The sequence below is a fragment of the Periplaneta americana genome, chromosome 2 (assembly GCF_040183065.1).
Source record: "Periplaneta americana isolate PAMFEO1 chromosome 2, P.americana_PAMFEO1_priV1, whole genome shotgun sequence".
Lineage (NCBI taxonomy): Eukaryota > Metazoa > Arthropoda > Insecta > Blattodea > Blattidae > Periplaneta > Periplaneta americana.
Genome location: NC_091118.1, coordinates 212,763,842 through 212,788,458, shown reverse-complemented (window position 1 = coordinate 212,788,458; position 24,617 = coordinate 212,763,842). Strand labels below are relative to the sequence as shown.

Below are 24,617 nucleotides of genomic sequence, written 5' to 3'. Positions count from 1 at the left end.
CTGTGGGCAGAAAACTATGAATGAATGAATCCTAGGTGTATGTTATGGATGAATAAAATGTGACTTCAATTTCAGTTTAATGAAATTTCAATACAACTAAAACAATTACAGTTTATAGTTCTCTGGTGGTCTGTGGCATATGGAAAGAACTTCCCATACGATCGGGCGTTGTAACTTAGAATGAATGTTAGTTGTTAGCTTACCACGGTGTAACCACAGTCACTAGCCGAGCTGTTACTGGCAGTGTGGGGGTCAGGAGTATTGGGAATGAGAGTTATTTCAACAGCAGCATCACCGTAATCATCGCCACCACCACTACCACATACTTTGTCATCATCGGTAGTCGGGGATGTGGTTTTCTCCTCTTCCCGTCCCTCCCCCGCACTGCGAGGGGGTAGAACGGGGGAGGAAGGAGCGGATATTCTGCGGAACGGTTTGCGAAGGATTTCAACTAAGCGTTGTTGATGTTGTTTTTTCAAAGTCAGTGTTGAAGGGAACCGTTCACCACCCTGGAAAATGTTATACATTTCATTACATCAAGAAGAGAAGAAGCATACTACAACGTGCTTTTAAACTCTTTGTGTCTTTCAATTTTGGTACCCAGGCAAACTTATGATCATTTTCCTACCTTTTTTATACTACTTAGTTACACTCTGATACACAGTTACAACACAAACATCACAGACACTGGCTTTCCTGAAATAATCACATTGATTTCATCGTAATAAACACTGCAAGAGCTATTCCATCTCAAATCGACCGAAATATAGAGAAAATTGACCTTACAATTTCTAAATACAATAAAACTTTTTTTGTACGCAGAGAACTGTGATACAATGATTTGTGCAAAGTTTGAGGCATCAGAACTTCATGTGTTTAAATTAAAAATATTTAAATTTATCGTATTTTATAAAATTTGCAACTTTAAACTGTTGTAGCTCCGAAACCCTTTCACCCAATGATCAAATTCATGATTTCTTTTGATGCTGAGAAATTAAAGTTTATATTGACATATAAACAGATTTTCTTACTTTTTATGGAAATGGAGAAATTTAAATTTTTCCTCATTAAGACGCCTTTGCCAAGGAAAAAATATTTTTAAAATATATAGTTAGATTCCGCATTGAATGTACAAATAAACATACATTTTTTACTGACGGCACGTTGATAAGAAAGTATTGAAAATATCAAATAAATAAAATAAATAGTACGCGTGTGAACTAACCAGCTGACTGTGAGACGGGAGCTAGCCGAGGGAAGCAAGGCCAGGAGACATAACACGTGATCCGTCGTCTAGCAGCGCATAGCTGGGCTAGCTTTATCACAGGTTTTCATAAACACAGGAGTAAAATGACGCCCAACGCTCGCTTATCTTCAGCTCTCGGCCAGTGCGTGCGGTACTGTGCCGTTCAAGTCCAGGCGTGTGAAAATAATCTATTTAATACCCTCGAAACTTATTGCCGAGGCACTAAGCAAACAATGCCAAATCCCTCTTAATAATGCAAGGTTTTTTTCTCAATATTTTTTACATTTTTACAAATGGCCAAAAAGCCTAAAAGTAAGTAAAATCAGATTATCTGTCTCTCTCTGTATACAATAAAAATAAGGATCACTTCTTATCATAACCTACCAAATGTCAGCTTCAAAATGAGCTCTCGTTCAATGTTCTGCAGTAAATGGTTCCAGAGTTCTGAGCGCTGAAAGAGGCTTGTTTTTATCAAATACGCTAAATTTGTCGCTCAACAATACGAAAACCGTTTGACTTTCAATAGTATATTTTTGCAAATGCACTCCCCTCAGCACCTTGTATAAATACGGAAAAAATTAGAGTATAAAAAAAATGCGAAGTTTTTTACTGATCGACTTCATATGGAATAGCCCGCAAGTACACCTGTCTGCACCATTCCAAGAGAAATGCATTCTTCAACACTACTGTCACGTGGACAATGATAAACTCGAGTCCTCAACCATACACAGCATAGCATTCAAAAACCACTAGTGACTCCTTGCTTCACGGAACATTTGGTGATAGAAATAATGCAACCAGATGTGTGTCCACAACCCACTGGAAAATAAAATAAAGTGAAGTTGATGTGACACTAAAACAAAGGCATGTGGAAGATTCGGAACCACGGTCATTTTTCCCTACCCTACAAGTTGCTCGTGTTATTTTAAACGAGGAAGTTTGCATACAACGCTTTTATTGCAGTTTTCCACTTAAGGGGAGAGGGTGGTATTTTTTTTTACTTTTTTCCTATTTTGTGTAAAATATTAATTTTTTGTATGTAGAGAGCTCATAGCTGTAGCAACTCAACCAAATATAAATATTGCGAAAAAAGAAAATTATTTGGGGGCCCAAATTTGAAAAAAAATATACCCAATGCAGGATTGTACTAAAACCGATATATCTAAACTGTTTTTAAAGATAGATTCAAACAGTTTTTTGCAATGTATTTGCAAAAGCATGTTCTACAAACTGTCTGTAACAGAATTTTTATATTAGTTCCTATGTTTGTAAAATAAACAATTAAAATTTAATAACAATTTTCTTATTTCCTTTCTTGCAAACAAACGGACGTATTTTTAAAATGAAATCAATTAACAAAATTCTGTTACAGAGAAAAGTTTCCTAATAGTCTAAAGAATGTGTGTTCTAAATTTCATGCATGTATGTTTAATAGTTCAGAAATTATATCCATTTTTGTCTGGCAATGTAGCAAAAAAATTAAGTTACCGGAAACCGATAAAAGGTGGCGTGTGGTTTAAAAATGCATAACGCAGGAAGTTTAAAAATGACGTCTCAACATCCGATAAGGGCACAAATACAAACAAAATATTATGCAATGCATTCCACATAATGTATCAAAGAGTATTTTAAAGAAGAAAAAAAGTTTTTTTTTTTAATTTAATTTACCAGAAACAACAATAAAAGGGGGCGAGTGATTTAAAAATCCATAATGTAGGAAGTTTAAAAATGGCGACTCAACATCCGATAAGGTCACAAATACCCACAAAATGTTATGTTATGCATTCCACACAAATCACATAGTATTTTAAAGATTTTTTTTTTTTTTTTTTTTAATATTTACTCTGAAGTCTGTAATAGAGCTCATAAGGTTATTCACGAACAAGCTTGTCATGCTACACAAGTTTCCAGATGAGAAGAAACGACTTGACAACTCTGGTAATTAATGTCTGTCCAAGTTTCGAACACCAACTACTGCATGGTGAAGAACAGTAAAAAAAAAAAAACAAGAAGTAGTGCATGTGTCAAATCCAGCCTAAAACTGATTACAGAACAGAGATTATTGCATTATCCAAGCAAAGATAATGACATCATACACATTTCTTTTGAAGTGATGCTCATAAAAGAATACATCCATATACCATCCCTGGGAAGCAGCAGCTGAAAACAAATGACTGAAGAATGAAAGACATGTGAACGAACGCAATGTTGCCTTACCATCTCCCTGGCAATGGACTAGCACAATAACATGTCATAGCAAACTTACTGTCAATACAGACACACTTTCCTGCCACACAGTACCTGCTGCTGTTCAGTATTACTGTGGTTATCCACAAAGGACGAGTCTATAGACAGATCACAGCCCGACGGCACCTCCTCACAGCCCAGCTCATTGAGGGCGCTCTTTATCACCTCCACCTGACGCTGCAGCTCCCTCTCTTTGCACCGCAGCTCTTCCAGCTCCCTCTTGCCGGGGTCCAGTCTGCAATCATTACAACAGCCTCTGTAGTATTGTATTGTATTGTATTGTATTGTATTGTATTTATTAACATTCCATGGTATTCGTACATTGCTTCACAGCTAGCATATGGAACAAGTCAAAAAACTTAATATTGTTATAAAGTTGTCTTCTTCTTCTTCTTCACTTCATGGTATGGGCAATTGCCCGTTCCGGCTTCAAAGGTCGCTCCATCGTTTCATCGGTCGTCCCTGATCTCTTCGTCCTTTTGGTTTATAATTTATTGCTTTCTTGGGAAGTCTGTAGTCGTCCATTCTCTCTACATGTAATTTCCAATCTTGTCTGTAATTGTCTATTTTATCAATAAGTGGGTATACTCCTAGTTCCTGCCTAATATCTTCATTTCTAATTCTATCCAATCTCGTGCATCCTTTTACTTTTCGCAAGAATCTCATTTCTGCCGCTTGTATTTTACTAACTTCAGGTTTTGTTGTAACCCAACTTTCACTTCCATATAAAAGAGTAGGGACTGCCGTTACATTGTAGAATTTCATTTTTCTTTCCTTTCTGCTTTTATTCTTCAAAGTTCTATTAATTGTGCCACATACTGTCTGGAATGATAAAGTTGTAATTTATATAATTTTTATGAAATTTATACAGTAGAGGTTTACAATATAGTCTACTAGTACAACACAATATTTTAGTATCAATTTCATGAAGCGTTATTGAATGTCATGAATTCACCTACAGAATAGAAGGCGTGAGAAATTAGGTACTTCTTTAATTTGGCCCTAAATAATCTTATGTTTTGAGTTTCATTTTTTATATCGATAGGGAGTCTATTAACGCACTCCTTTTTGATAGCACGACAGACTTTCCGATGGAGTCTGAAAGTCATTTTTTTGACGTGTATTTATGCTATGAACTGTTGAATTAGTTACAAAGTTTTCTCGATTACATACGAGGAAGATTATTAATGAAAAGATATACTGACAAGCCATGGGCATTATTTGTAGTTTTTTTAAAATAGTCCTACACGATTCCCTAGATTTGGCACCTGTATCTCCTTCAGAAACGAATGCAAACAAAAACACTGTAAAAACGAGAAGAAATGGCCAACAATTTTGGATGAAGTCACAAGCTGTAAGCAATTTTGAGTGAAGTCAAAAGTCAAGAAAAGTGTACGAACTCCAGTGAAGTGAGACATGCTGTACCTCACAAAAGCATCTGTGGGCGCTGTCTGCGAGTTCTTGTTGTTGACGGCATCGACCTGCAAGCTGTGGCTGGCCTGCTTCTCCTGCAGGTCCCTCACACTCGCCTCCAGCTCTGCCAGCTTGCCTCGCAGGGACTCGATGGTCAGGTTGTCGACTGTCAACTGACTGGGCAGCAGCTTGCCTGACGTGTCCTCCACCAGGCTGTCGTCAAACGTGAACGGCACTTGGGATGTGGGCAGGGTTCTGCAATGCAACACCAATGCCATCACAATAACGTGATCCACAGCTTTGCATCCCTCCAACAGAATGCCATGCTAAGAACTCTATCACCCTTTAAAATCCACAATGCCTGGCTGGGTTTGAACTCACGGATTTCGGATTTAATGGCCAGCATAGTAATTACAGGACCACCTAGAATGGCGTTCTGGTTAAAAAGGAGAGAAGTGGAGAATAAAATGGACAATGCAGGGGCGTACGCAAGGTGGGGTTACCAGGTTTAAACCCCCATGAACTTTTTGAAAAAATGACATATTCAGATTCGAGTTCCCCCCCCCCCCATAATCGCTTCCCCTTTTCTAATTTTTCACTGTCAGAGTAACAAAATCTACATCGACATAAGTTTTAGCCTTCCTACCCCTACTTCAATATAATTCCTATGTTCGGTGCTGCAGCACATTCGAATTATAACAATACTATCTTTATTATAGAGAGACCTACCACCTATACTGTTTTCGCTGTAAGAAAAATCCTAATGTAAATATAAGCACATTGCTGTCATAACCGTGATTGGCTCCCAGTCGAAACACTCACATGACGCAGGAAAATATAGTTCGTATTTGGAAACCACAATCTTGTATTATTTGAAAATAAAACATTGAATTCTAGTTGTTAAATACAATGAAACATTTAACTTTACTCATAAGTAAAACGCTACATAACAGAAAAGCTATTTCTATATTTTGTTATGTACTATGAACGCGGATGAATACCAACAGTAATACCGAAGCAGTCTGTTCTTGTAACAAGCTGGCGTCACTTGAGCTCGTACATGTTCACGTAAGCACGTGGTACTGAAGTATGGCTTCTGCATCCTCAACTGTCCTTTGTGAAGACATAAGACTTAAAAATAATTTAATTACAGTAATTATAAAATAAATGTTTCCTAAGCAAACGAATGCATAGTAGTGAGGTTAGGCCTACTTGACGAGAAACGGGAAATGTTTAACATGGAACAGAATGTACAACAGTAGGCGGGAACACGTACTGAGAATCTATGGCGCCAAACAGCGGCCAATGAAGCCTCACTTCAGTCACGTGCTATTGTTTACATTAGGATTTTTCTTACAGCGAAAAGATTATAGTACCGACCTTGTAATAAAATGAAGCTGACAAAATATGAAATTTAACTTGTCGTGAAACATATTGAAAAGGTTGTTTTGACAGTTCTACAGTACAGATGTTTTTAAATATTGTGCATTGTCGATTTTAAACTCATTTTAAGAATGGTATTCACCTGTTTGTTAGTTTGTGTTCTGATTTTATTGTGAAACGTTCCTGTAACCTTTTGTGCTTTGACAGTTTATATTTTTACAGGTAATATAAACTTCACATCGTTCTGAGTTCTTTGATATGTCTAAGTGACCGAAAAGCTCAATTTTACAATTTTTTTAGCAAAAAGTCGTGTAGTGATTCTCGCAAGGTTAGTGAAAATTTCACATTGGCAAATGATCCTTCGCAGCTGCAGCGTGACGATGTTGTCGAAAATGTTCTTTGTAGAACTAGTTTCACACCCTCCTGTGAAAACTCAGGTGATGATAATAATAATAATAATAATAATAATAATAATAATAATAATAATAATAATAATAATAATTACACAAAATTTTAAATACCAATAATGTAAATTGTAAACAATTTTTAATAATGACCTTCCCCTTGACAAAATTCTGCGTACCCCACTGGAGCAATGAAAATAAAAGAATCATTACGTAATATAATAATATAATTATGTACTTTGCATTCATCTTACTACCTTGTCTTGCTTACCACATCAAAATGTTGTTAATTTATACAGTGAGTGTACATACTTGTGCTTTTCTGTGAAGTCCTTGTATTCCTGGTGCGGTCTAATAGCTTCCAGGCTGGCTTCCACTCTATTCTGTGCCTCGCGGAACTTTTCAGAGCACAGACTTGTCCACTGTGCCACTTCTAAGAGGATAGTTTGCCTGGAACAGGGAAATATATTTAACACCTGTCACCAGTTTCGAGATACAGGAATACTACCATTGTTACAATCCTGGTTGTAATCCACGTTTTTTGTAATTGAGGACTGTTTTTGCAAAACTTGCTAACTGAAAAAACTAAATTTTACAGGAGAGACAAAACACTATAGTAAGCAAGTTTTGTTGTATGTCTCACTTATAGCAGAAAGCAAGTTTTGAAAAAACGATCACACTTTGACACACTACAATGAAGAGAAATAGCCCAATTTTACTAAGATGCTTTGAACATCATGTAGAGGCCTGCCTTATGTTAACGAATCCATCAAAATCTCAATTTTGCAAATTTTGAGTTAGCAAGTTTTGCAAAAACGGTCCTCAATTGTTTATTTGATATGTTTGGTATTGGCGAGTTATTTTGTGTCCTGTTTTGTATTTGTTTTTTTAGTTAGTTGTGTTTGTTCCCTTTTGTATGGGATTCGTAAAAATTTGTTTATACATTCCTTCACAGCAAAGAGTACTATCTGTTTGCTTCGTAAATCTAAACCACAGCCTTCTGGAACTGAATTCAACATGTATTTAGACACGTTTATTTGAAAAGTCAACCCCTGGAAGAGGTTATTTTATTTAAATAATTAATATATATATATATATATATATATATATATATATATATATATACAGGGTGTATAAAAAATACGTGTACAAACTTCAGGCATGGGTTCCTTACACCAAAAGAAGGAAAAAAGTTCATATGAACATATGTCCCATAATCCTTTGTTTCCCCGTTATTCATTTATTACTAAAAGTTTGCGTTCAACGGCCTTCGAGGTCCAACCTCAAAACTTCATTTCTTTATGCACTCATTCATAGAAGGCTGTGACTCGTTGTATCAGAAATTGACTGCAGATGGCGAAGTGTTGCCATGGAGACTTGTTTACATGTGTCATTTGTCATTAGTCTGTCTTCAACGTTGCAATTGTGAACGTGGAGTGAGTTAACGTGTTTCGTTCAACCATGGCAGGACGATATTCATTTCGTGAGCAGGCTGACATCATTTTTATGTATGGTCGCGCGAATGGTAATGGACGCGAGGCTGTACAGCTGTATCAGATGGCGTTTCCAGACCGAAGACAACCGAATCATCAAACCTTTGTTGCTGTGTATCGTCGCGTTGCTGAGACAGGAACCGTTGCACCACAGACTGGTGATCGAGGAAGACCAAGAGTTGTTCGTACGCTGAACCTCGAAGAAGACATTTTACACTGTGCCGAAGACGATCCAGGTATCAGTACAAGACAATTGGCTGTGGCAACTGGTACATCACACAGTACAGCATGGAGGGTACTTCACGGGCAGCTCTTGTATCCGCAACGTGTGCAGGGCCTTTCGCCTGCTGATTATCCACCATGGGAGAACTTTTGCCGATGGTTTCTAGCACAAATAGCCAATCCATTGTTTGTCTCATCATTTTGTTTACAGACGAGACAACGTTTGGGAGAGATGGAATTACCAATTTCCGCAATGAACACGTATGGGCAGATCGGAATCCTCGTGCTGTATTTCAGGCTAGATATCAGCAACAATTTAGGATTAATGTGTGGGCTGGAATTGTAGGTGACAGTCTGGTAGGTCCATACGTTCTACCAGCACGTCTTACAGGTGCTATCTACAGGGACTTTATCCAAAACACCCTTCCAGAATTACTGTACGAAGATGTGCCTCTGAACATAAGACAAAACATGTGGTTCGTGCATGATGGGGCTCCAGCACATTTTAGTCGCCTTGTTCGAGATACGCTGACTGGTGTCTACCATGACAGATGGATAGGCAGAGGAGGACCAGTTCAATGGCCAGCACGTTCTCCCGACCTCAATCCTTTGGATTTTTATCTTTGGGAGCACCTTAAACAATTGGTTTATGGAGCAGACATCCCGGATCAAGAAACTCTTCATCGACGTGTCACGGAAGCCTGCGAAACCATTCAACATCATCCCGGAGTATTTGAAAGGGAGCGACAGTCCATGATTCGATGAGTGCATGCATGTCTAGAAGCAAGAGGAGGACATTTCGAGCATTGGTTATGAGTTTTGTGTGTTGGCATATTATGAGTGTACCAATGTGTTGAACAGTTCCTAACGGGGAAACAAAGGATTATGGGACATATGTTCATATGAACTTTTTTCCTTCTTTTGGTGTAAGGAACCCATGCCTGAAGTTTATACACGTATTTTTGATACACCCTGTATATATATATATATATATATATATATATATATATATATATATATGTATATGAGTAGCTTAATATCAAAGACGGACATTTGTCGTCTCCATAGTTTTAATTTAGAGGCAATTTTTTTAATTCACAGTGTTCTTTGTAATATTGAACACAATTTATTTTATAAATGTAGTCTTAGAGTTTGCATATGGTTTCACTATAACTGGAAAGAGCATGAAAAATTGTATAAAAAACCACAGCTATCTAAATTTCGATTGAGGTCAGATGTCCGTCTTTGATATTAAGCTACTCATATATAATATCTTATATTAATAAAAAATCGAATTACCAACAAATAAGAGAATAAATCCATTACAAAATAAAACTATGAACCAATAAAGAAAAAATTCTCTTAAAACAATAATGCTTACAAGGGTAGTATTTCAAGTATAGAAGGCTGTGGTCTGTCGCTTGTGGTGGCCACTGTTGCCAATTTAGTGACTGTGTCATTTTTGTTGTTGTTGCACTTTTTATTAATAATTAAGTAAGGCACTTTGAAGTTTTAACATTATTTTAAATGATAAGACTCAATGGACATTGCAAAATAATCTAGTAAATAACTGAAATTATTTTATTAAGAAATTTAATGTGTTGCATAAGTTCCAAAGACTCGCGTTATTGACTGCACAAAACAATTTATTATTTACATCATCTATAATCCTACTTGTCTGTGGTGTAATAATCATGATGAAGATCTGAACACATTCTTCTGTACTGTCCATCCATAAACCACGAAAGAAGTAAATTAAAATCATCAGTACTAGTTGCAGAAGACACAGCCCTGCAGTATATATTGACTATACCCCACCTCTGGCTACTAGCAACAGGCATCTATAATGAACACCGATCAAAATACCCCACATTTCTCGTGAAAAACAGCAACTGAATAGACTTCAGTGGACTATAGTGGACTTTATGTTGTCAGCAAACAGCTGGATACATTAAGAAGATTGATTGATTGATTGATTGATTGATTGATTGATTGATTGATTGATCGATCGATCATGTATGTGTATGTTGTAAGGAAGGGGGGTATGCCTTTTTTAAATCGAGGTATGCCAGGCGAAAAATCTTGGGGTAGCATACCGCCTTTGGTTTTTTCCCACTTCCCTCACTGCATACATTCAGATTTTATCAATTTCAGTTTAATAAAATTTCAGTACAACTAAAATAATTGTGCAACCCCCTAGAACCTTCCTTCCTTTCAAAGGTTAATTCCACCAACTTACGCTTACTCATATTGAGGCAATATACAAACTGCACAAAACTGACTCTCACAGATAAACACCTTAACAGAGTCTGATTTCTACACTGCAGGCCTACTGAAATAATTTCGCATCATAAAATTTACTGTTATGAAAAATAATGCCCCTTCCTTTCATATTCAAATTTAGCCACAGTACAGTACACGATTTTACTAGCATTTCTCTGTTTAGTAACTTTAAATATAAAGAACATTTTAATGTTTTTCTTGCCGAGATCTCAAAATGAAGTTGCAAAGGCATCTTCACTCCCATTAAAAGAGCCATCTGTCTGCTAAGCAGTGAACTTTGTGTATAATGAATTGCTGAGTGATGAATTTTCCTTGTCACTGTTTTACACACGTGTTTTCTTTTTGCTGGATTTTCTCACCAAGACATATTACCGGTTGTTCTGTATGGCTGCGAAACTCGACTCTCACTTTGAGTGAGGAACATAGGTTGAGGGTGTTTGAGAATAAGGTGCTTAGGAAAATATTTGGGACTAAGAGGGATGAAGTTACAGGAGAATGGAGAAAGTTACACAACGCAGAGCTGCACGCATTGTATTCTTCACCTGACATAATTATGAACATTAAATCCAGATGTTTGAGATGGGCAGGGCATGTAGCACATATGGGCGAATCCAGAAATGCATATAGAGTGTTAGTTGGGAGGCCGGAGGGAAAAAGACCTTTGGGGAGGCCGAGATGTAGATGCGAGGATAATATTAAAATGGATTTGTGGGAGGTGGGATATGATGGTAGAGACTGGATTAATTTGCTCAAGATAGGGATCGATGGCAGGCTTATGTGAGGGCGGCAATGAACCTTCGGGTTCCTTAAAAGCCATAAGTAAGTAAGTCTCACCAAGACAGAATGAAGGCTTCCTGCACAGCTTGCTGGTGGTCCAGTAGCCCAGGGAGCAGCACCGTGCGAAAGTCTCGCTCATACTCCGCCGCCTCGCACAGCAGTAGCACGTACTCGTTGTGTGTGAGGTGCAACTTGCGGCAAGCCTTCTGGTACTTGTCCCGCACGTCGTCCAGTTTGCGGCCTCCTCTGCCAGCTATTTCAGCACAAAGGAAAATATACAAAAGCTCTCTTATAAATTAGCATTACAGAAACTAAGGATACTTAAGCCAACGTTTATTTCTCAGAGTTGAGAAACTTAAATGAGTTGATAATTTGTCCTTAATTTACCGTCTTCCCAACTTATATTAAATATTCACATAATTATAATCAAATTTTATAAAAAAGAATAATTAGTTGTAAATGTATTTAGACATTAGCAGACTAGAATTATAATAAATATTTAACAATTTTTGCAGTCTAAAAACTTATCTTCAAAATAATGGACTAGAAAACCATTATACAATGCATTTCAAAAGTCACGCATATTTTCTGCTACAGCTAAATGAAAATGTTTTTCGAAAAACTATCAGACACATCAAACAGTATATTTTAAAAGACACTTTTTCACAAAAAAAACCATTCTTGATACCATTGTTGTGCGAGATGTGACGTCATCGCAAACATTTTTAAAATAAATTCTATATTTTTTTGTATATCATGCGGAAGATTTTATTATTTATTTATTATTTATTTATTTATTTATTCTGGTGTAGTTAAGGCCATCAGACCTTCTTTTCCACAACACCAGGAATACAAATACAATAATAGAAATAGACAGAAAAAAATACACTATATACAAAATGAAGCTACACAAGAAATAAAGAGAGAGAGAGAAAAAAAACACTATAAACAAAGTAAAGCCACACAAAAATATACACAGGTTGCAGTCACATAAACCTTAAATGAGTGAAGATTTTATTATTCTCCATGGTTACACAAGCTAGCAATTGTTTTACACAAGCTATAAACACAGTCTAGTATATACAGTCACGAAGCTCAATACATAGTAAATATGCATCCACAGACAGTTGCTAACCACTAGTTTCACTACTATTGCCTCATTACAGACAATGCAAAATAGTACCTGCACAGTCTATTGTTTCTAGTACCCTCATAAACTCAAGTTTTGTGACTGTATATACTAGACTGTGCTATAAATTGTTTTATACAATAAACGTTGCTATAGTAACAAAATAAATAGTTAAAATAAATGTGTTACAGAAGCAAATGTTCAATTAATTAAATGTTCAAAATGTTGCCCATTTACGATCTGGCAATGTGAAAGACGCAGAACAAACTCCTGTTTAACATTTTCAATGACTGCTGATGGTATTTCTCTACACTCCACTCATATTCCTCTTTTCAATACATCAATATCAGCAGGCTTCGTAGCAAACGTCTCACATTTCAAATAACACCATAGAAAGTAATCAAGAGGGAAGATCCAGCGATCTTGCAAGCCACTCTACAAATCCTCTTCTTCAGATACATCTATTAGGAAACACTTCATTCAGATATTGCTGTACAGGAGCAGCATAATGAGGAGGAGTCCCATCTTGCTGATACCAGATGGAATCATTAGGTAAGTCTGGATCCTGAGGTTTGAGTGAAGAACGGCAAAGGCTGGTATTAACTCTTCACGCAGAAATTCTAAATACTGGGCCCCATTAAGTGTAGGGAACATAAAAAAAGTAGGGGCCAATAACTCTGCATCCTAGAATCCCTGCCCATACATTTACCTTCTGGGGAAATTGCGTGCTGAGTTTCTACCATCCAGCATGGGTTAGTTTCTGGCCAGTACCTGCAACTTTGTCTGTTCACTTCTCCGTTCAGACAAAATGTAATTCATCAAAGAAAAACAAGCTTGATACGAAATTGGGATCTCTATCGCAGAGGTTGGTCACTGCCTCACAGAATTGCAATCTTCTGTCTCTGTCTTCTTCCATTAGTTCCTGCAAGGGCTGCACTTTATTAAAACGCAGCAGTCTCCAGATGGTTGTTCTTGATACATCAAATAATGTAGATTGTAATTCAGTAAGTGAAGAATGTGGATTATCTTTCACAGTTATCAAAATGTTTAGCTCCAATTCTTCAGTAGTTGATGATAATCTACCAGATCTTTGGACATCTCTCACAAGTCCATTTTCATTTAATTTATTTTGTATTCTACTCACAGTAGATCTGGATGTGTTTCATCCCTTCGCTTATATCTTTTTCGTTAATGTTGCCTTTCCGTTTTAATTCTCGGTCTTTAAATGTACTACTTAATGAGACATGGAATTTATTCTTTTTAGCTTCATTTTTTATATTACAGAGAATGGATTTTGCTTCTGCATTGGACTGACACTATACTTCAATCCTTTTGGTATTATATTTGCCTCTTTGTCTCATTATATGGTTCTTTTCAATATTAAACTTGGCCCTGATGGTGTGACTTTTGGTGTTCCAAATAAGTACTTTAGTACGGTTCTTGGCATCTCTCAGTGAGGTCCCCACCCGGAGATCCGATTGAGGGACTATTTTACCTCCGGAGAATTTTACACTTAGGGACCAAATGACCTGGAAATGTACAAAAACTTGCCCAGACATGTTCAAACATTTTTAACAAGAGCCAGAACAGGTCACATTGTCACTCAATTGTACCTACACCGATTTCACATTTCTGATAATCCTACTTGTCTGTGGTGTAATAATCATGATGAAGATCTGGAACACATTCTTCTATACTGTCCATCCATAAACCACAAAAGAAGTAAATTAAAATCATCAGTACCAGTTGCAGAAGACACAGCCCTCAGTATATATTGACTACACCCCAACTCTGGCTGCTAGCAACAGGCATCTATAATGAACACCGATCGAAATACCCCTCATTTCTAGTGAAAAACAACAACTGAATAGACTACAGTGGACCGTAGTGGACTTTATGTTGTCAGCAAACAGCTGGATACATTAAGAAGATTGATTGATTGATCCCTTCACTTATAATTCTAGGTAACTTCTTACATGCATTCTATGCTCGGATATCAGCTTCCTTAATTATGGTGTAAACAAGCGAAATGTAACCAACTTCCCGTGCGACAGCTTCTCTGTAATTTATCCGCAGGCTGGATTGAACACATCAGATGATCACAGTTGGTCTATGGACCCTACTTTACCCAACCCTGGTTTAGGAGAAATCGCTGTACACAAACAGAATGCCAAAAACCACTTTTTCCACAATAAGGATGCTGAAAACATGTATTTCCGAAAAAATATAAGCTTTTCTTGCAGCGTCATGATACTTTCTCAATGAAAAAGTAAACAAGTCTAAGACTGCAATGCAATTAAACATACTTACACTTGACGTAGTGCTCTTCGAACCTCGATCTCATGAGTTTATACAGCTCCAGGTACTTCTGGTATTCTGTTCTCTTACGGGCGACATCTTCAGTCAACTGAAACATAAAATGCAGGATTTTAAAATCATAGACAGTTCAGAAACTTAACAGATGAGATCGAACCAGGCTACTAAGAACAAATTCCTGATGATGATGATGATGATGATGATGATGATGATGATGATGATGATATTAAGAAACAAACTCATCGTTGAGTGTCTATTGCGACAGTAGCATCCTCCTACAGAATGGCTTGTTTCACAAATGGTGATGTCACCACCATTTTCGAATTAGATATTATGATACTCTTTTAAGTTTAGTCCTATTGTACTTCAAATTACAGAAAATATGTACAATGAAGTATAAACCACTTAATTTTATTACTATTAAACTACTACCACAGTCTAGTATATACAGTTACGAAACTCGATAAGTAGTAAATATGCATCCATAGACAGTTGCTAACCACTAGGATCGCTAATATCGCCTCATTACAAACAATGTGAAATAGGACCGGCACAGTCTATTGTTCCTAGTGCCCTCACAACTCAAGCTTCGTCACTGGCTGCTGCTGCTGCTATTATTATTATTGTAAATATGTTAGGAGAAAATTCACAAACGATTAGAGAAAACGCGGAAATTCTACTTGAAGCAAGTAAAGTGATAGGGTTGGAAGTAAATCCCAAAAAGACTAAGTATATGATTATGTCTCGTGACCAGAATATTGTACGAAATGGAAATACAAAAATTGGAGATTTATCCTTCGAAGAGGTGGAAAAATTCAAATATCTTGGAGCAACAGTAACAAATATAAATGACACTCGGGAGGAAATTAAACACAGAATAAATATGGGAAATGCCTGTTATTATTCGGTTGATAAGCTTTTGTCATCTAGTCTGCTGTCAAAAAATCTGAAAATTAGAATTTATAAAACAGTTATATTACCGGTTGTTACAGAGATTAAGGGCATTTGAGAATAAGGTTCTTAGGAAAATATTTGGGGCTAAGAGGGATGAAGTTACAGGAGAATGGAGAAAGTTACACAACACAGAACTGCACGCATTGTATTCTTCACCTGACATAATTAGGAACATTAAATCCATACGTTTGAGATGGGCAGGGCATGTAGCACGTGTAGGCGCATCCAGAAATGCATATAGAGTGTTAGTTGTGAGGCCGGAGGGAAAAAGACCTTTGGGGAGGCCGAGACGTAGATGGGAAGATCATATTAAAATGGATTTGAGGGAGGTGGGATATGATGATAGAGAATGGATTAATCTTACTCAGGACAGGGACCAATGACGGGCTTATATGAGGGTGGCAATGAACTTCCGGGTTCCTTGAAAGCCAGTAAGTTAGTTAGTTATTATTATTATTATTATTATTATTATTATTATTATTATTATTATTAACCTGGGAGCCGCGGCCGTCTGGGGGTCCAAAAAGCAGTTAAAGTGAGTCGTGAACAAAAGAATAATAGTAACAATAATGTAATTGTTCTAGGAAAATTTAAGCGTCTGACTATTTTGTGTTACATAAAAATTATAATTAAATTAATTTATTTGTAAATTGATGCCAAATTTCACATTACTATGGTCTACATATTCTACCTACTATACAGGTGTAGATGGTCAGACATTTTTCCAAAAACGACTTCTTAACAAATGACGTAGGTAAAAGGAAAAATCTTGTGAATATTGAGATTCGAACCAAGATTCATACAACTGCCCGTCGGTTGCAGTTCATTTGTAACATTTCTGCATAGTTTGATAACGACGGGTACGCGTGTGAGAGAACTCCGGTTCGAATCTCTGTGCTTACAAGACTTTCTTTTTCACAAAATCATAAAAAAATCGGGGTAGACTGTATCAGAGACACAGCCGCAAGATTTATGCCTGAATACGTCGCTAAGGTAAACGTCAACAGTGACAATCAACATCTCTTCTTTCCAGATACCCTGAAAACCAGGTACATCTTCTCTGTGCTGGGACTCCTGGGAGTAACCATCTTGTATACACTGAGAGTAAACACGCCGGTATTATCGGTTGCTATAGTAACCATCATGCTCTATCATTTTCTAACCATTGCTTATATGCCCGCTCCCATTTGCGCTGCATATGCCTCCACATTGTGAGTTTTCTCTCTTCACTCAACTTCACTCGCGAATTTTTTCTATTTAACTTGTCGATTGCTGATTGTTGCTCAATTTAGATTGTTGCCTGGTTCGTTATGAATTGTTTGACGCAACTACGAACGTTCTATCGCTTCGCATGAATCGTTTGACACCACTTCTAACGTTCTATCGCTTCGAAATCTCGAGTTACACTGCCTCGGCTGCCGCGCGACCCGCCAATTCGTGCCTCAACTCTCCCTCCCTTGTATCGCTAGATGAAGTCACCTGCTCCAACTCAACGTTGGATATTTTGATCCTTCGTCTGCCGATTGTCGTTTACTTCACTGGAATAATATGTCGTTTAGTTTGTAAATTATAAGTGCTACAAAACTGGCGTGAAAATGTGTCAGTCAACTTTCTGGTACTGAAAATCCGGCATAGAAGGTATTTCGTCCCTAGTACTGCACCGAATTTAGACGTATTCACGTAAGATGATATAACGTCAGGAGCTTTCCATTTTTTAAAAGATTAAAAGATATACATCATATCAATTAGTTTTGTAGAATAATAATAATAACATACTCTCACTTTGAGAGAAGAACATAGGGTAGGGGTCTTTGAGAATAAGGTGCTTAGGAAAATATTTGGGCTAAGAGGGATGAAGTTACAGGAGAATGGAGAAAGTTGCACAACACAGAACTGCACGCATTGTATTCTTCACCTGACATAATTAAGAACATTAAATCCAGACGTTTGAGATGGGCAGGGCATGTAGCATGTATCAGCGAATCAAGAAATGCATAGACAGAGTTAGTTGAGAGGCCAGTGGGAAGAAGACCTTTGGGGAGGCCGAGACGTAGATGGGAAGATAATATTAAAATGGATATGATGATAGAGAATGGAGTAATCTTGCACATGATAGGGACCAATGGCGGGCTTATGTAAGGGCGACAATGAACCTCCAGTAAGTAAGTAATGATAACATTTCAGGCGCATTATTCCTAGTTAAATTGACTCTTCGACAATGAACATGAATAAAATTCATCCAGGAGTTGAAGGAAGATCGCTATACACACACAGAGTAAACCAATTTTAGTGAAAATATCGATAGATTTTTGCAATGCCACAAATCGTCGCTTTGTACTTCATACAGTAAGCAGAAATTAATTTTAATTCAACAATAAAATGTTGTTTATGATCATTCAACGGTAATTACACAAGTTTAACTCGCATATCTGGCAACAGCACATGACGTCATGATTTGAATTACTATGACAACAAATAAATAAAGAAAAGAAAGACACTACATTAATTATGACGAGTAGCAGGCTCGTTGCACAAACAGGAAAAGTATCTATCCATCAATATTATCCTCCAATGCTGAGATCACGGCTAAAAGCTGCGTGCCGCAATACTAAATATAAGTCTGAACAAGGTCGTCTTCCTTGTCGCACGCACGTTACGCTGCGGCCTAGGAATTACTTAACAATCCATCTGAAAGCCGGAGAAGAGCCTCTCAAAGAATGCGCTGAGGCCGAACTGTGTGTACAGCATGTCAGTCAAGTAGGGTTAGTTTTTTATAACGGCCCCAACCACTACAATTTACATACTGTATATATACTTCGTACTATTTTCATCTGAAGAAGGTATTTCGTGTTTTACGATGTTTTTAACAACGCGGAAGTATTCTTCTCGTCCCTTCCCTCAGCTTTTAATAGTCATCGTACCGTTTTCTGTGATTTTGATTCCATATCATTTTTCATTATATTTAAACATTTCACAATCTGCAAATCAAGATTTCAGGTATAACTCCCTGTAAAGTTGATTTGAATAATTTCGAGGGAAAAATTGTTCCTGAGCCGGGTATCGAACCCGGGACCTTTGGTTTAACGTACCAACGCTCTACCACTGAGCTACTCGGGAACTCTAACCGACACCGATCCAATTTTTCCCTCTATATCCACAGACCTCAAAGTGGGCTGACAACCGTCAAGCAACCAACTTCGAGTGCACACTAACTCCGTGTGGCTTAAATTGTGGTTTTCTGTTAACGAACAGTGACGTGTATTATGCAAATCAAGATTTCAGGTATATGAGGGAAAAATTGGGGCGGTGTCGGTTAGAGTTCCCGAGTAGCTTAGTGGTAGAGCGTTGGTACGTTAAACCAAAGGTCCCGGGTTCGGTACCCGGCTCCGGAACAATTTTTCCCTCGAAATTATTCAAATCAACTTTACAGGGAGTTATACCTGAAATCTTGATTTGCATAATACACGTCACTGTTCGTTAACAGAAAACCACAATTTAAGTCACACGGAGTTAGTGTGCACTCGAAGTTGGTTGCTTGACGGTTGTCAGCCCACTTTGAGGTCTGTGGATATAGAGGGAAAAATTGGATCGGTGTCGGTTAGAGTTCCCGAGTAGCTCAGTGGTAGAGCGTTGGTACGTTAAACAAAAGGTCCCGGGTTCGATACCCGGCTCCGGAACAATTTTTCCCTCGAAATTATTCATTTCACAATCTATACTAATAAATCTGTAGCCGAAATTTTTCTGGTAATTTTCGATTTTCCAAAAATAATTGGTCCTAACATATATAATTAATCACCCTGAAACCGAAAATCGCTTTTTTGACATTTTTGTTTGTATGTCTGTCTGCCTGTATGTTTGTTTGTTACCTTTTCACGCGATAATGGCTGAACGGATTTCGATGAAACTTGGAATATAAATTAAGTTCGTTGTAACTTAGATTTTAGGCTGTATGACATTCAAAATACATTATTTAAAAGGGGGGTTATAAGGAGGCCTGAATTAAATAAATCGAAATATGAAGATTACTGATTTTCGTGAAAAATGTTACATAACAAAACTTTCTTTAAAAACTAATTTGCGATAAGTTTTATTCCTTGAAAAATTTTGATAGGACTGATATTTAATGAGATAAATGAGTTTTAAAATTAAAATAACTGCCATCTAAGGCCGTGTAATGAATTAAAAAACAAATGACTTCGTCTATAAGGGGCCTTGGACAGCAACAATCCAAAGCTAGGAAAGATAGCCTACAGACAATGTTTCTGTGTTCGTATGAAGTAATATCGGAAGCTAAATTAACCGATTTGTATAATTAATTATTATTTCACCATTGGAAAGTGTAGTTTCTCTAGATGGACATAATGCTATAATGTTATTACAGTAACTTCTGATATAATATAATGTAATGTAATATAATATAATATAATATAATATAATATAATATAATACGTAATATTATATGATATAATTTAAGTTATTTGAAGGGTTCAGAACCATAGTGGGCCAAACGCCATTTACTGAATACGTAGAAAACAAGGGTTAAATTAAATAACCATAATTCAATGGAAACATATAACAAGTAAAATAAAGTATACACATTAAATCTAAATGATGTCAATGTTCATTAAACTATGGTTGCATGTAATAACAATTAAGAAACATGTTAAAGGAATTGTCATTGCACCAAATGAGTGTCTCTGGACCAAAATGATCGCATTTTAATTATTTAAACACAATTTAAATTAAGTAACATATTAAACGATTTATCCTTCTATCAAACACGAATCTTACCTGGATCAAATGTCCTATTTTAATTATGTAATTACTTTATATTTATTTCTAACGGGTGCAGCGGAGCGCACGGGTACGGCTAATATGTGAATGTAACTTTTCTCATATTAAAATGAACTCGTTCCGCAAAAATACAGGGACATCATTTTATTTTTACTTCAGTTTTTATTGTACCTGAGATTTTGAATGTACTTCACTCCCACACCTTCTACTAATGAAGTTCAACCGTCCTCCACACAGAACCAGGACCGCATATAGTAAACAGCACTGAGTTAGTGAGTATAGTACGTTCCAGAAATATGTTCGCGTTTTCCAGTGACGAAAGAGCTTTCAATATTGAATCATATTTTCGCACAGGTACTGTCCGTTTGCCTACGTTGCATCCCGATTTCCCCCACCTACTTCTGCTCGCCCCTCTGTAAAAGCTGGGCTGTCTTAGCTCTTTCTGAAAACATTAATTTCTGTTAGGAATTGGACGTCTACGTAATATTATACAATTGTTTAAAATAACTTAAAAAGGCCTCGTTAAGTAATTAACTGTCACGTGATTTCCTCCCTTTCTACTACCCTGCAACATAATCACTTGCACGGACAATAGGTAGTATGTCTGAGTAATTTTATCTTTTCGGATCGGGCAGAAGTGAAGATTGAATTTACAGTACGTAAGGTACTCTTTTATAGTGTAGGTACAGAATTATTTCAACATGAGTTACTGATAAGAAGTACGAACCTGGTAATTGGAATTACGTACAATGGTCTATAGTGCGATAATATGCACATTAGAACTGAAGCCTGTATCGAAATGAACGGCCACCATTTTCAAAAATGTGTTTAAATATCCATATTATGATTATTTTTCAATTAAACTTCATTCTCTATATTGTACGCTAATGTGCTGTAGACAGTATAATATACACTGCATAATGAACACGTTCGCATGGACAGCTCAGTTCGTGAGTAAAAACACTCCTTGTTAATACTGTACTGTATTTTGATTAAACAAAAACCCAATGAAAATTATCGAACTCAAAAGCGCGATATTTCCTAGTTTACGTAAATGGATGAACTACTTTTCCTCCCTCCTATACCTAGTAAAGTGATTTGTTTGTATATTACGTCAGTATCATCGAACTCCAGTCGTGGAAGGGGGTTTGCGGTTCTCAATCGTTGATTCAAAGATATAGCCAGGTTAATATTAGAAATGCTAGTAAAAATAAAACGATGTCCCTGTACTTCGTCCTATTTTCATCTGAAGAAGGTATTTCGCGTTTTACGGTGTTTGTAACAACGCGGAAGTCCTCTTCTCGTCCCTTCCCTCAGCTTTTAATAGGGATCGTACCGTGTTGTGTGATTCCGTTCCGTATCATTTTTCATTATATTTAAACATTTCACAATATGTGAATATAACTTTCCTCGTATTAAAATGAACTCGTTCAGCAGAAATATACTCGACAATCTACCGCGAGTAGGTGGAAGACATCAAATAAACTGACGGTTAAAAATAAAACAGGGGCATTGACCCATGTTGTGTGTGCAGTTTGTAAATATAAATACGAAGCACAAATCAAATGACAATCGGCGTCTAAATGAAACGTACAAGTGAAATATTAATGAGCTGATGTCGAAATCTCCCCTCAAACTGTGCTCACACATCTCTCGGCAGGTGGACAAATATAACTTATCTAGGGAGCGGATTTTTATGTGCTAAAAATATAAATACATTTATTTTTTATGTGATAAAAAGTACGAAAATATTTGCTAAAAATAAAAAAAATAATAATATTTTTTTTTAATAAGACTATTACACTCTTACTACGTCATACTACTTTTGACCAATAAAACGGTACGAAAGGACGTATTTCAACCAATCATGGCTGCTTATCGCACAATTTTATCGCGTCCCTAGCATTTGTTTAATTTTATTGCGTCCCTAGCATTTGTTTCTTTGTTTGCCAACATTTGAAACTGCGCTGGTCTGGACGTCAATATATATATATATAAAATTACAAACCACTCCAGTCGATGCACAGCAGTTTCAAATATGACTCGCATTGGCATTCAAGAACAAGAATTAATAAAGATCACTGGTCATATCTATGCATCTTCTGAAATCCGATTTACAAATAAATGAAGAGCACCATTCGGAAATCCTGAATAGTTTGAATACACCATGTAGGCCTAAATCAACGAGTTCCACTTCTATTACGCACACGTCCAATATAACATCAATTGAACCACCAACCACATTCAAATTTGAAAACTGTACATTTAATAATTATTCCTTTTAAAATTATTCATTCTGAAATCCTGAATAAGTTGAATACACCATGTAGGCCTAAATCAACGAGTTCCACTTCTATTACGCACACGTCCAATATAATATCAATTGAACCACCAACCACATTCAAATTTGAAAATTGTACATTCAATAATTATTCCTTTTAAAATTATTCATGTTTATTTTTTATGTCGTCGTCGTTAATTAAAACTTTTCTAACACTTGTGTATATTAGTTAGGTTATGTTATAGCTTCTGCTATATGATATTATGGATAGTCACGTATCAGAGATTGTTTAATATTAAGATTTATTGAAAATCATCTGTCAAGTGACGTTGATTACTGGGATTCGGATAATTGAAGTGGAATGCAACTGTCTTAATAAAAATGAAACTGAATCAACAAAGCTTTCTTGACTAGGAACCGTCTACAGAGTGCAATGAAGATTCCATAGTTGGCACAACTGCCATCTAGCGTAATGGTGCAATAATACATTTGAAGACAGGTTTATTTTCGTAAGTCAATTAATATTTTATTGTATTGGAGTACTTTGTTACTTATAATCAGGGAACGGATTTATATGGACTAAAAATATATGAAATATGTAAATATATATGTAGTTATTTTTACCAAAATATGGAATTAAATATGGATTTTTACCAAAATATGGAATTAAATATGGACTTAAAATTATAAAAAAATGACTATGTACGTTAAATATTGGTACATTTTAATCAAACTAAACAAACAATATAATGGACGTACCTTATCTTCCAATGTAGTTTCAACAAAACACAATTTTTATTGTCTGTTACCATAACAATAGGTTACAAACATTTCTTTCAAGTGCTGAAAAGTGAATCTTCTTCTATTGTCTCTGAGGATAGATTTATACTGACTAAAAGAGCGTTCGACGTCACAAGAAGTAACTGGTACATAATTCAATTTCACAATGTCTGCTGGGAATAAGTCCAAGTTAATCTTCACTGTTGATTCACCACTCATCACAGCAACAACCTTTTGTAGTTCTTCATATCCAGGGTTTTTTGAAAGTACAGTGTCCACCTTAGCTCTTACTGCATCTGCAACTTTACCTCTACCACGATTCAGTTGTTCCACAGTACTATTTATAATTTCAAAACTTTCAGATAGTGAAAGGTGCCTATTTTGGAGACTTTTGAGCGTTTTTATGATGCATGAAAATGTATGCTGAATGTGAGCTAAGTCATTCTTCACACTTATGTCACAGGTAACTGTTTTCGCAGTATCAATTGAGACTGCATCTTCAGAGTCCAATGCAAGGAGAACATTGTTAATAGAGTCTATATGTTCGGCATAATATTCAACTGCTTCTAGCCATGTACCCCATCTAGTTAAAATTGGCTTTGGTGGCAATGGAATTTCAGGGTACATTTCTTTCAACACGTTAACTCTACTGGGAGCTTTGAGAAATACTTTTTTCACTGATGAAATCAACAAATCTACTTTAGGGAAATTGTCTCTGACCACTTCTGCCACACGATGAAATGCATGCGCCACACAAGTAAAATGAGTCAATTTAGGATATACAACAGATAATGCTTGTCCAGCTTTGACCATATAAGGGGCAGCATCGCTAATAAAGAATAACACATTATCGTACATAATACCCTTTGGCCACAGGATACCCATAGCTTCGTTG

General features: G+C 36.6%; 1 protein-coding gene and 1 non-coding gene across 4 annotated transcripts in view; both read right to left on the bottom strand.

Moving 5' to 3' along the window:
• FER (tyrosine-protein kinase Fer) overlaps positions 1 to 24,617 on the bottom strand; it is an 81,864-nt gene that overhangs the window by 26,625 nt on the left and 30,622 nt on the right. Inside the window, exons 4-9 of one of the 3 annotated variants that reach the window (XM_069819514.1) lie at positions 14,908 to 15,004; positions 11,526 to 11,721; positions 7,006 to 7,143; positions 4,919 to 5,161; positions 3,548 to 3,728; positions 204 to 509 (exon numbers count right to left, since the gene is read on the bottom strand). In XM_069819514.1, coding sequence (XP_069675615.1) covers positions 204 to 509; positions 3,548 to 3,728; positions 4,919 to 5,161; positions 7,006 to 7,143; positions 11,526 to 11,721; positions 14,908 to 15,004 — 1,161 coding nt within the window. The remainder of the gene's footprint in view (positions 1 to 203; positions 510 to 3,547; positions 3,729 to 4,918; positions 5,162 to 7,005; positions 7,144 to 11,525; positions 11,722 to 14,907; positions 15,005 to 24,617) is intronic. The other 2 variants (XM_069819517.1, XM_069819518.1) reach the window with 2 other exon arrangements.
• TRNAN-GUU (transfer RNA asparagine (anticodon GUU)) lies at positions 18,913 to 18,984 on the bottom strand. The gene has a single exon. It is a non-coding gene; the product is annotated as a tRNA-Asn (tRNA).